This window comes from Nothoprocta perdicaria, unplaced genomic scaffold, assembly GCF_003342845.1.
Source record: "Nothoprocta perdicaria isolate Ctin4 unplaced genomic scaffold, notPer1 scaffold_126, whole genome shotgun sequence".
Taxonomy (NCBI): Eukaryota; Metazoa; Chordata; class Aves; order Tinamiformes; family Tinamidae; genus Nothoprocta; species Nothoprocta perdicaria.
This window is the reverse complement of record NW_020454383.1, coordinates 779,599-792,197: the sequence shown is the minus strand read 5'-3', so window position 1 is coordinate 792,197 and position 12,599 is coordinate 779,599. Positions and strand designations below refer to the sequence as shown.

At 36.6% G+C, this 12,599-nt stretch overlaps 1 protein-coding gene across 1 annotated transcript; it reads left to right on the top strand.

Annotated features, from left to right (window-relative positions):
• The first annotated feature begins 6,694 nt into the window (after nt 1-6,694).
• MANSC4 (MANSC domain containing 4) lies at nt 6,695-11,441 on the top strand. The gene is made up of 3 exons (XM_026033248.1): nt 6,695-6,923; nt 10,300-10,434; nt 10,762-11,441. The coding sequence occupies exons 1-3, from the start codon at nt 6,695-6,697 to the stop codon at nt 11,439-11,441; spliced, it is 1,044 nt and encodes a 347-aa protein (XP_025889033.1).
• Nucleotides 11,442-12,599: the final 1,158 nt, after the last annotated feature.

The window sequence follows — 12,599 nt, the reverse complement described above, 5'->3', positions numbered from 1 at the left end:
TCTTGAAAACCATGTTTTTAACTTATATACATGAAATATAGCCTAATTTCTCTGTTGGTCTAGCCCAAGGTCACACAGGAAATTTTCTATAGGAAGACAACCAAAGTCTCAAGCACTAGTAGGAACGCTGCAGTGATCTTATGTTTGCTTTAGACAAACCCCTTAACACATAGACACTAAATAATACATGAGAGTATGAAAGAAACACCAGTATGATGCTTAAGGATAGGACTATATAGAGAACAATAAACACAGGAAAATTTGAATGCTTTTCAGCCTTAGTCTAAAATGTGAACTTGAACATAACTAGAGGATATTTAAAATATATATGCTATCTAACATAAAATATAAAGTGCCACATTCTTCCCTCAGGGCCGCCAGGGAATTGTACTGTGTTGCCAGGGAACTAACTGTGTATTGAGTAATAGCGGAATTACTCAAGAGAGGAATTAGTCTTTTGGAAATTCATTCACCAAATGCTGCCATTGTTTAGTATTTTCCTTGTCACAGGATACAAAGTAAGCGTATCTGGAAAGTAGGAAACATCCTGCAGTATTTTAGCATTAAAAATATCAGTGTTCTAGAGGATCTTGGCATTTTTGAGAGAAACTGAGTGGAACATATTCTATTTCAACTGAAATCTTTATCATTTGTGAAGGATGAGCTGCTGAACAAGGATATTTTTTTTCAGATTCCCAGCCAAACAAAGCACTTCTTACACAATGCTCTTACAAATCTTATTAAGTATAAATATATATATATATTTAATAGCACTTGCTTAGATTTTATTCCATATTATTTCATGGATATTTTTTCTGCCTTTGAGGTACTATTTAATACTTATTTTCTTGCAACAAAAGTACAATGTAAAACAATATTAATAAAATACTTGGGAGTAGTATTTTGTGAGTAATGATTCTGTGATTATGAAATACTTAATTTACCCATGCTTAGCCTTTTAGTCAGATTTAATGATTGATTAATACTAGAGTGCATGTTACTGAACTGTCACTCTCAGCAGCAAAAAGCCCATTCCATTTGCCTGTGTCTTAGCAGGCTGTTAGAGCTCAGCACACGCTGACCAGGTTTGTTTAGATATTTCACACACACAGAGTGTAATGTTTAATATTAAAGTTTACTTTCAAAGTATTTAATATTATGTGGGATTTTTAATTTAGGAGAGTGGTACAGCAATACGCTGAAATCACAATACAAGTCTACAGTGTAAAATATAGCAATATCAATATACAGTTCAATCACAAAACAAATATCATTCTCATTACTGGTCTCTGTATACACTCACCATCATGACCCTGGGCATCCCCAGTCACCAGGAAGGAATCTATGTTCTGAAGCCAGCTCCAGCCCTCTTTGCTCGCTTTGAAATTCCTCTGGTAGCTGTTCATGTTTTGTACTCAGTGTTGGACACAGCCACGTATGTGCCTGCCTTCTGTTGAATCTCCTGTTAGGGACAAATGTACTGTGCATACCCAGACCGGCATTTTCTTGTGTAGCTCTGTTTGGATGAGAATTAACTGTGAGCTTTTAAAGCCGCATATATTTTTAATCTTGGTGCAGACAGACAGAACTGAATTTTAGTACATAATAACTAGGTAACATAAATGGTATCCCACATGGAAGACTTTCACCAATTACCTAACTGTATAAAATTCATCATGAAATTGAAATTCCATTGCTTTTGCTTAGTTTCATGTTCTGTCATAAATCACCATTCATTTATTAAAGCATTTGCTAAACATTATGCTCCTTTGTCATAAACCTGGGCTTAAGTTTGTGTTTATGTCAGTGGAATTACAGTTGTATAAATCTAACCTGGCTAGCTCTTGTGTTATTCTTTTCTTTTTTAACAAAAATATTCCAGTTTTATATATAAAGCTTTACCAGACAGGTTTGAATCCAAGCTCTGAGAAAAAGTAAGATTCTGGCAGCCCCTTTGAAACAATGGTTTGAAAAGAGGGTTGTACAAAATCTGAGTTACAGAAACTGTAAGGCTTCACCTCTCTTTGCTATGTGGCTGGAATGGGTCTGAAACCAGAATCTTGGACTTGACTGGAGTAGTTCATACTCAAACCTTGGAGTAGTTCATACCCACTAAAAACTTAATAGATTGTTCCAACCGCAAATCTGACCACTAATAGCTGTTTTCTACAAAACAGTGCTCTCCAAAAAAATGTTGTTTTGTTGGACTCAAAATATTTTGCAAGAATGTTTTGATTTCAAGGAAATTTTAAAGGAGAGAGACAATGAACACAGTATTTCAATAATGTCAGAAAGGCTTGCTTTGATATTTGTTTAATGTACTTACTATGATTCATTACATTAATATTTTTGTAACTTTTCTATTATCATAAGTCACAGTGACATATTCTGGCATTACTGAAATATTTCGCTTAGGTGAACTTTTGATCTTGATGCTATCATAATAAAGGGAAACCACGTGCACATGCCTAAGAAGACTAAGCTACACAAGATTTCAGTAGAGACCTGCAATTCATTTTTTTTTTCAAATGGAAGACAACACAGGCACAGAGGTACACTGAATTCAGTAGAGATTCTGAGCTCCGTGGAATAACACTGCACATTTGGTCAAATATGCTTGCTGATGCTCAGCATAGACTGGGACATAATTTAGATGGTCAAGCTGAAGTGTAGCAGACAAAAGTGTTTTGTGCAGCACTGGTCTCTCCTATGGCTGCAGCAGACCTGGTCTGTGCTAGAAGCAATCCTTTGCTGCACAGCTCTGCATCAGCACAGCAGCATCATAGAGCATTGCTCCTGCCACATCTGCGCATCTGGGAATGCATCTCACATCCCTCTCATAGTCCGCTCAGGAAAGGGAAGGCCCAGAGGCATGTGTGTACCCAATCATATGGGCCTTACTGCCATCCACAAAGAAGAATAAAGGGAGAATCTTTCAGTGGCAGGACTGGACTTGGTTGGGAAACAGCAACTATCAACACTGTCTTTCATAACACATCACACAGCATTAAGGCCTAAACTTTAGCTTGACCTCAGACCCTGAGCGTGGTCTCACAATCATCCCTCAGGACTGCCAGAGGACTTAAAGACACCCAGAGAAGCAGAGGACAAGAGCAGTATGGGCAACAGATGACCTGCCAACCAAGCCAAGGTGGTTGTGCAGGGGTAGTTTTAGACAGTCAGACTTGACAACTGAATCAAAGCATTCACACTGCTTCATTCGCACAGTTCAGAAAAGCTTTCCTATATTATATAAATCAGTCATCTCTCTGGCATTTACATACCCCCACCACTAGAACCATTTATTCTATATAAGTTAAATAAAATGATAGGCATATTTGGAATTATATGTGGAAAAGATGTCTGCATTTGCTTATAGCTGGCAAAAAAAGAGTTAATGCCTGGTGAATATTTTGTTCCAGGAAGCTCTTGGATTGTGCCATTATCACTGTCAGCCCAGGTGGAAACCTTCAGCTACTGTATTCTGTTTAAAAAAAAAATATCATTAAAAAGATCGTTCTCCTTTGTGGCAGGTACATTTACAATCTTTCAATAAAAGAGACAAAAAGACATTTACGTTATCACAGAAAACTGGCAACTGCCAATTTATAAGAAATTTGAGAAGTCTGTTGAAAAGAATTACTAAACAACATGAAGTGCTGCTCTGAGCAGAGATGTCTGATGAACAGCAAATGTCGCTTGGTTGCTCCCTGCAGAGCACATGGAACAGCTGGTCTCAGTTTTGCAGGTAAGACTCAGATACTTCCTTCTTGCTTTTTTCTTTTTTTTTTTTTTTTGTGATTTAAAACTTCATTATTAAATTATAATTTCCCATGGAAAAAAAAAAGTCAAAGACAAATTATGGGGCAGGTGGCAGAAGACCCTGACACTTAGTAGACAAAACTTCTAATTTTCTAAGTAAATTCCCCAAAGCAGCCTTATATATTGGACAATCTCTTTATATTTCATTAAGAAAAAGTTCCTCTGCAGTTATTCCTGCTCTTATAATTTATTCAGCAACAGAAAAGTCAGAAAGAATTACAATTAATGTAAAGGAAAATGCTGGATGACAAAAACATGAAAAAAAGGCTCTTTATAAAAAAAATTAAGAAAGTCTAGCAATGTGTCTGTTGAACAGCATGAAAGTTAAGAGAGATTTAAAATGTACATTGAAATCACAGATCTGTACAAAGAAAGTGTGGTTATCTAAGCTCAATTCTGCAAATATATATTTAAACATGCATACAGAATATTCTGAGTGTTGTTGCTCACTGCCTCAACAGATGCAACAGGTACTTGAAACTTACCTCATTTCCTTCTTCAAACTGTGAGGCAGAGAAAGCTTACTGAAAGATCTGCAAGCTGCTCCCTTCTTGAGAGGAGGGCAACAAAGATGATTAATGGACTGGAACATTTCTTGTACGAGGAGAGACTGAGTGACTTGCGCCTGCTCAGCTTGGAGAAGAGAAGGCTGAGAGGGGATCTGATTAACATGTATAAGTACATGAAGGGAGAATGTAGGGAGGAAGGGGCTAAGCTCTTCTCAGTGGTGGCCAGTGACAGGACAAGGGGTAATGGGTGCAAGTGGAAACACATGAAGTTCCATCACCACATGAGGAGGAACTTCTTCCCTGTGAAGGTGACAGAGCCCTGGCACAGGCTGCCCAAGGAGGTTGTGGAGTCTCCCTCTCTGGAGGTCTTCAAAACCCACCTGGTTGCCGCCCTGTGCCCCATGCTCTGAGTGTCCCTGCTTGAGCAGGAAGGTTGGACTAGATCTCTAGAGGTCCCTTCCAACCTCAACTGTGATTCTGTGATTCTGTGATCCTCAGGTGTTTCCACACTCCATACTCCAACTTTTCCTAGTCAGAGTCCCCACTGAAATAGAAGGAATCATAAGGTAAATCAGGTCCATCTAACTGATGTTATGTCACAGGACTGGTCCTTTATGTATTTTTTTTCCTGACAAGGAAGTAGTATTCATATTTATCATCTATATACGAACCTTGCAAGGTGTCAAACATGCATGAAAATATAGAGGAGGCGAGAGCATAACTTTTATGTAATGACACAGTCACATGCCATTACTATCAAGACTATGTTTTTATTCACGATGCAAATAATCCTATTTATTTCAAAGGACCAAAGACATATTCAGTTTTACCCATTATAAATGGGTTTGTTTTATAACGGGTTAATCCTTTCGTTCCTCAAATAATGTTTTCTCAAGTTCTTAGAATCTTTTAGATTTCTCATATTGGAGAAATGGGAAGAGGAGGAGTAAGGAAAGCAACCAGGACTCAAAATGTTTCTTTGTCCAAATTGAAATCAGGCATTTCGTATGAATTCTGGATCTACTTTGCTCTGTAAGTCTAGTGTGCAAAAATTACAACATTTTGACTGTATTCCATAGCAAATGATGCCCTGTAAATAATTCAGAAAGTGGAAGCAAAGGTTATTTTAGAAAAATACATTGCCAATAATGTTTGTGGCAATGATAGGTAAATGCCTAAAAACATCCCTAAGCAGTCCTATGAGCACAAGCCCACAGGTGTACTCCAACATATTTAAGTTTATAAATAGCAGCTTGTACACAGATGAAAATAAGTGAGCACACGTCAGAGTACCAAAATCAAAGCATCACCAGCTACGAAAAGCCTCTTTTTCAGGTCAGAGGCTTAAACAATAACCCACTTAAGCTCTCACTATTTGATTTGCCAATAACCACACCATGGGCATGCGATCTGGATAAAAGCAGACATTTATTTGACATCCTGGTTAAAGCCAGTACTTCCACTGAATAAATGAAGGCCTGACTCTGGCTGTTGTATGAATGGGAGCTAACTCATGCAAAACGCCGTTACCTTCCAAGGATGAGGCACAGTATTACGTATGTGTCAAACCATTTCTGAAATGGGAGCTTTCTGGACAGGACTGATCTCTCTAGACTTATCTAAACTACTTACCTAGTCCAGAAATAAATGTAGGTTAGATTCCTCCAGTTATGTTTATCTATTGTTAGATCACCAATAAAACAGATTTTTTTTGGTTCATTTTTGCTATTTTTTAAGTATCCAAAGTAGAATAGGGAAGAGAAACAAGTTTCCATCTCCATCTGACAGACAGAATTAGATGATTTAGTGTGTTAATAAAGGCAGAAATTACATTTGCAGCCACCAAGTAATTCAAAAATACCAAGAAATTAAACTGAGCCTCTTCCTGTGTGTTGCATGTAAAAGTGAGCCTGAACAACGTGGCAGACCTGCCTGCTCTCAGGGGGCTGGCCTGCACGCTTTCGGAGCTGAGGTGAAACTCAATCTCCCGTGTTTACCCTTATTCACTAAACATTAAGGCAGTCTGGGTAGCTTGGGGTCAGAAGGAGAAGAGATGCAAACCTGGGATCACAGAAGGAAGCTCTGAATGACTGAAAGCAACTTGTGTCCGCTGGCGCTCAAGAACTGTCTCTTCATTTACAGAACAGCTTACAACTGTTATAGTCATATGTAGCACATATGCCTGCTTCTTTCCACCAAGTGCCCAAGCATCATCATGGGAATGATTTGGAGAAACCATCTCCTGGCTCATTTCCCTGGCAGTATCCCCACCGCTCAAGAGCTTGTCCATTAAAATGCTGGTCCAAACCTCAACGCATCTGTGGAGGAGAGAGCACAGCGACGAAGCCCGCTACGCTGAAGAAATGGTTCTGTTGGTGGCATTCGCACAAGTGCTGTTGGTTCTGGGTTGGGCCGTGGAAACAAATTCTCTCTGCTCACCCACTACTTTTTACAAAAACTGCTGGATCCGACGCTTTCCAGGACTTCTGATTGACCTGCAGGAATCACAGCGGAGGGGAGCCCGGGTGCTAAAGATTTATTCAGAAGTCTCATCCCAACAGTGCAGCAGAACCTGCTGCCTGCTGAAGAATGGTAAGTGTTTGTTCTGAGGTTTATGACTGAGACTGAAATATGGATTACCATGAATTAGGAAAAACAGTTAATTTTTATGCAAATATTTATTTAAAGAAGAAAGTGCAAAAAATGTTGCAGTACCTATTTTTTGAAGCGAGAAAGCATAGGCACATTGCAGTTGTTCATCAGTCTTCAGTCCCATAGAAAGGCATTTGATAATCTGATTTTTTCTGGAAGACTACACTAGAAAGGCATGTAAATCTTAACATCTGCCTTTAAACCTCTGTTATAAAATTTCTGATTAATACTGACATTGAAACAGTAACACTTCAATATCCATATCACCACCTACTTCTGTAGAGAAAAAAACAATCATTCTGTTATCAGTGACACTCCAATAGGATTCTTTTGCATGGAGAATGGTACTAAAGTAGAATGTGGTAGGGGGTGAAGAGAGAACACAAACAAAATTTGGCCTTCTCTGAGATATAAGAATACTCAGTTTCTTGGATAAAGCACACTTTTTGAACATATACACCACTTATTTACCACAGATGCAACCTCAATATGAGCAATAACACTGAGACATAGCAGTTATTCAGCCTGCAACACTCCTTTGTTCGATCCTATAAATTTAGTCTCAGAATAAAAAATTGAAAACTTCATTGCTTGTCTTAACCCTAGGAGACTACACTTCCTTTGTCTCAATGTACTTTATGAGTATATTCAGGAATGCACTCTAAGAGTGCTTCTGTGGTGCCTGTATTTGAATGAAAAACTCAAATGTCTTGGAAGGTTTTTGAATACAGAAAATAAAAGTGGCCTGCCAGTTATTAAAAACTGCCCATATACATATGAGGAAATTTTAAATTATGAGGAAAGATATAAGCCTGACCACCTAACACTGAGATAGCTCATATAAATGCCAGAAGCATTCCTGGGAGGAGTCTATTTCTCTCTGAATTATTGTGATGGAAGAGCTTTTATATACATTCCAGTATTCTTTTCTCCTGTTTAGCCAAAGAACTTCTTTTGCTGTTGTCATCATTGCTTTTCATAAAACCAGGGGCTGGGCATGTTATAAACATAAGTAATGGTAGCTGGAACCTTATTTTTATACTCTTACATACTCAAAAATGATTTTTTTACAGTCTTAGCAAAAATACATATGCATTTGATGCCATTTCAGAGGTACACTTTAAAACAGCTGGTAATTCAGATACAGTCTCAAGGAGACACATGTAGTCAATACCATAAATATTACTGCAAGTAATTATCCTAATTAAGATTTCAAGAAATAAAGATTTAAAGATAAAAGAAGTTTAATAAGAGATTTTTCTTTACCAGACTAACAGAAAAGGCAGAGTTATGAAAAGCTCGTCTTATAACTCAAAAGCTTTTTGAAATAATTTAAAAGCAAAAAATAAAATCTGTTGTTTATAACTCTTCAAATAATAAAAAATATTCTATTGCAAACTCTTAGAGCTTTTATCCTGACCAAAGAACTATCCTTCCTCATCAAAAAAAGTTTGTGAATTATTTTTCTTCTCCTATTTTACGCTATAAAATATATCAAATGTCTGAAAGAATATATTCACAAAAAAAGCACTTCAAACAAGACTTTCTAATATTTAATGATCTTTTCTCAAAGTTACAAAGCAATCCTTAAAATGAAAAACATTTTTAGAATAATGTTGTATTGAAAAGAAGGAGTTTCTAAAACCCTACAACTAGAACAACCTGGCAGATATATGGACAGTAGGAAAATTTTAGTAGATTTCACTTCTCTGCCCAAGCAAATATATTATTTTCAGATGTCTTTATGTTCTTAAGTAAAATAGTTTTTATATTAGCAAACTTGCACAATGCTCATATATCATGGTAAAAACAAACATAAAATATGCTATTAGCAGAAAATGTCCATTCTTTAAAAAAATGCAGAACATACTGTATTTGGGTCTGAAGGCAAAGGTACATATTGCTACAATATGTGATGAAAATACTGAAGGAATATTTTTCTCTCCAAAATAAAAATCATAAATGTTAACAAAAATCTGAAATGTTTTACTTTCGAACAATCACTTCATAATGTCATATTCTTAGTATTTGCATTAATCTTTGAGTAAGACCTATCAGAGAAAATCAAGTACTATATGGATATTTCAAACAAATACTTGAAAGGCTTTGTCCTTTAAACTTTTAGCTTATGCTAAAAATGATACAAAAAGATTTGCGGTGCCTAGAACTTATTTTCGTACTGATAAACATTTTCTTAAAAATAGAGACTGGATTTTAAGTTGCCTGAACCATGGAAACTAATGTAGTTTGTATATCACCTGTAAAAATATTTGTAGTCCTAAAGAAATAGATCAAAATATTTATACAGTGACTAAAGATGCTGTCTGGGCCCAGCAGAATATATGTAATCTTTTGAATAAAATTGTCAAGTAATTGTCATGTGATAGATTCAGGGTTTTGTATAATCCTTGTAAGATTATCAATCTCTTTGTGCATTTTTTTTGCAAACATTTGAGTGGTACAAAATCCAAGCTCTATGTTTACTGTATGATGCAGTATGCAGGATACCAACTGAAAAAAAAAAAAAAAACCCTTAGAAGAGATAGAAAAGATGGATTCAGTGTATTTTCTTCTTTTCTATTTTCGGATAGTTAAGCCTTTTCTATGGGTTTTTGTTGTTGTTGTTGTTGTTGTTAAGAATTACATAAAATAGACAGAATTATATGATTTTTCTAGTATACATTGTGGAAGTATTGCAAATTAGTTCAATTAGCTGCCAATATGATGATACTTGTTGATACTAGAAATGGAATACATTTTTAAAGCTAAGTAGCTTCTGAATAATATAAGTAAAGTAACGCTTTCGGTTAATAATGCTAAATCAATATACTCTGAAATGCCTATTTTTCAGTATTAACAAAAATCACAGAATTATCTACAATAATTTGCTTGAAGCAACTTTTCATTTCTAATAATTCACATAATAAGAGATATCCATACCACAAGAGCAGACAGGCTAAAGCTGTCTTCCTTGATAGCTTTCCTTTTGGAAATGATCCATTCCCTGCATCTGTAGTGTCATGGAAGGGACTGCGTGAAGAAACTGGCAGGAGGAGTAAGAGCTACAGTTTATCAGTTTTGTAAATTGTCATATTTTGAATTCAAGTGGCCCTTCTCTCCACATGTAAAATAATAGTTCTAAATAGTTCCACTTACCTGACCAGGGATTTAATTAGTTTGCAAGAGAATGAGAACTACAAATTTAAAGCACTATGCAGCTCCCCAGTATTATTGCTCTTCTAATATTAAGTAATGCAATGTGCAAAATGTAAGAATCAGGAGGCTGATCCTCAGCTTTGTTCTTTTCTCGTTATAGTTTCCTGCAATCTAGCAGTGTTCTACCATGGGGCTCCTCAGGAGAACAGGAACTGCCTGCACGTGTCTTGCCCAGCCTTGGAAAGCTGCATACTAAAGGCTAGAATCAACACCATTTTGTACAACATTACAGCAGGTAATCAAATACTATGGGCATAAAGGCTGAAAACACAGCCACTGTAAGAAATGATAAAATTTTACTAGGTCTATTGTTATGCTAAAAGTATAGGTAATAACATACTCTTAGGTAACACATATAATGTTTAAAATCCACCAGTATTTTTTCCTCTTTCATTAAATGTACCCATTTCAGAGAATACTTCCTTGCTTTCTCCCATTCGGCATTTGAGAAAAGACCTAGAAGACATACCCTTGTTTTCAAGATTCGTGTTGATTCATGCTGATACTAAGATGATACTTAGTATCATGTTGATACTAAGAACATTTGTTTATGATTTAATAGGGATTGATCCAGACCTTCTTATTTTTGAGAAGCTGACACCTAAAGAGCCAAATACTCGCTCCTCACTGAACAAAAATGAAAGGCAAAACAGTACAAAGATCCCTGAGCCGGAAAGATGCCAGCAAAATAATGTCACATCAAGTTATCTTCTACCCCAAAATCCATCTTCTACCACTAGCCATGGCTTAATAGATACACTCAGCACAAGCCTAGTGGTCCAAAAAATTGAAGTTACCACTTTGCCCGGGCTAGAAACTTTTCTACTGGATGATCATTTTGCTAAGAAGACAAGCACAACTTCGCTAAGCAGCAGGTCCCTCACCAGCTCAGAGCAAAGGACTGTACGTTCAACTTTGATAACTGCATCTCCCGAGGCGTTATCCCACGTACCCACTCCTCCTCGTCTGAACAGCAGCAAGCAGCACTTCAACGATACCAAAGGCTACAGCGGTAGGAACTATACCTCAGAAAATGAGGCACCTGCTTGGGAGGCTGTAGCTTTGGGTGTCTGGTTGATTCCTGTTGTTCTCTGCTCTTCTCTCATCTTCCTTTGCTGTTGCGCTGTTGTTCTTGCATCAGGGTGTTGCAGAAAGAGGAGAGGTCAGTATAAGCCCGTAAGGAGAGGAAGAAGAGTCTCTAGACAGTTCATAAAATATACTACTGTGAAAAGTAGTTTGTAAAAATACTGTCCCCATTCTTGTTTTGGAACAGTTTTTTAAAAATGAGTTGTATATACCATGTTATTTATTACATGTTTCTTTTATAAAACAGAAGATATTTTTTACTAATAGTTTGAGCATCCTTTGGTTGCAATTTCATTCTCATGAGAGAAAACACAATTTCCTTGTCTCTTCAGGGAAGAGGTACACACTCCATAGCTCCCACTGCATGTTTGGAGGTGTTTGAACACATCTGGGTTTGTAATTGTATCCAGACTAATGTCTAACAAATTATATATACTTACTATATCTTAAAGATCAGGTTTATTGCAGTTTTATATATTCCTCCCATCACACTGACCAACCTGAGAAAAATAAGTAGAAATGCAATCAGCAAAACCAATTAAAATATCACAAGAGTCATTTAGTTCTAAGCATCCTTTAATTGCCTCAGATCTAGCTATTCCTAAAATAAATAAATAAATAAATAAATAAATAAAAACATCCTGTTGATATTCTCCAATTAAAATCTACATACAGGGTGCTTTCCCCCTCTTTTATCCCTGAAACAATTCAGCCAGCACTAAACAACAAAAAACCTAAATCCTCAAAACTACCACATTAACTTATACCAAAAATATCTGGCCATTGAAACTTTATTTTTTAGCCTGCTTCTCACTCTTATAGTATCACATCAGGTATTTTCTAAGTCCTCCCAGAAACACCTTCAGACTTTTATTGCTTCTATAAACTTACTTGCTTTGCTGTACATTTAAAAATCTACTTGGCCATTGGCTACGTAAGGGATAAATGTGGTTGCCTATGAGCTATTCGTACCTTGCTATTAGTGCCAACATAGGTTGTTTGCCTTGACTTGTTTTTTTTCTTGCCTACTTGTATTTATTGATTACTTCATTAGCTCTTTAAAAATAAATGGGACATTAATATATATTGCATAGGAGTACAGCACAAAAGGCTTTGGAAGTGCTTGAAGGTAGCATTAATATAAAGCTTTTTTTTTTTTTTTCCCCTTAATCCTGTATATGCTGCATTCCTAAGTGCTCATCTTAAATACAAGTCAGGTGACTAGGTCAACAGGGTAGCAAGCTATCTCCTTGCCTTATCATACTTAGGAAGTTGGTTTAGCAAAGCAAACATTTTCAGCAATAACTGAAATTG

Excerpts from the sequence above, each read along its gene's own strand:
- MANSC4 (XM_026033248.1), top strand. The coding sequence starts at position 6,695 with ATGGTTCTGTTGGTGGCATTCGCACAAGTGCTGTTGGTTCTGGGTTGG. Across the intron at positions 6,924-10,299 it reads CTGCTGCCTGCTGAAGAATG|TTTCCTGCAATCTAGCAGTG; the intron begins GTAAGTGTTTGT and ends TTCTCGTTATAG. Across the intron at positions 10,435-10,761 it reads TTTGTACAACATTACAGCAG|GGATTGATCCAGACCTTCTT; the intron begins GTAATCAAATAC and ends ATGATTTAATAG.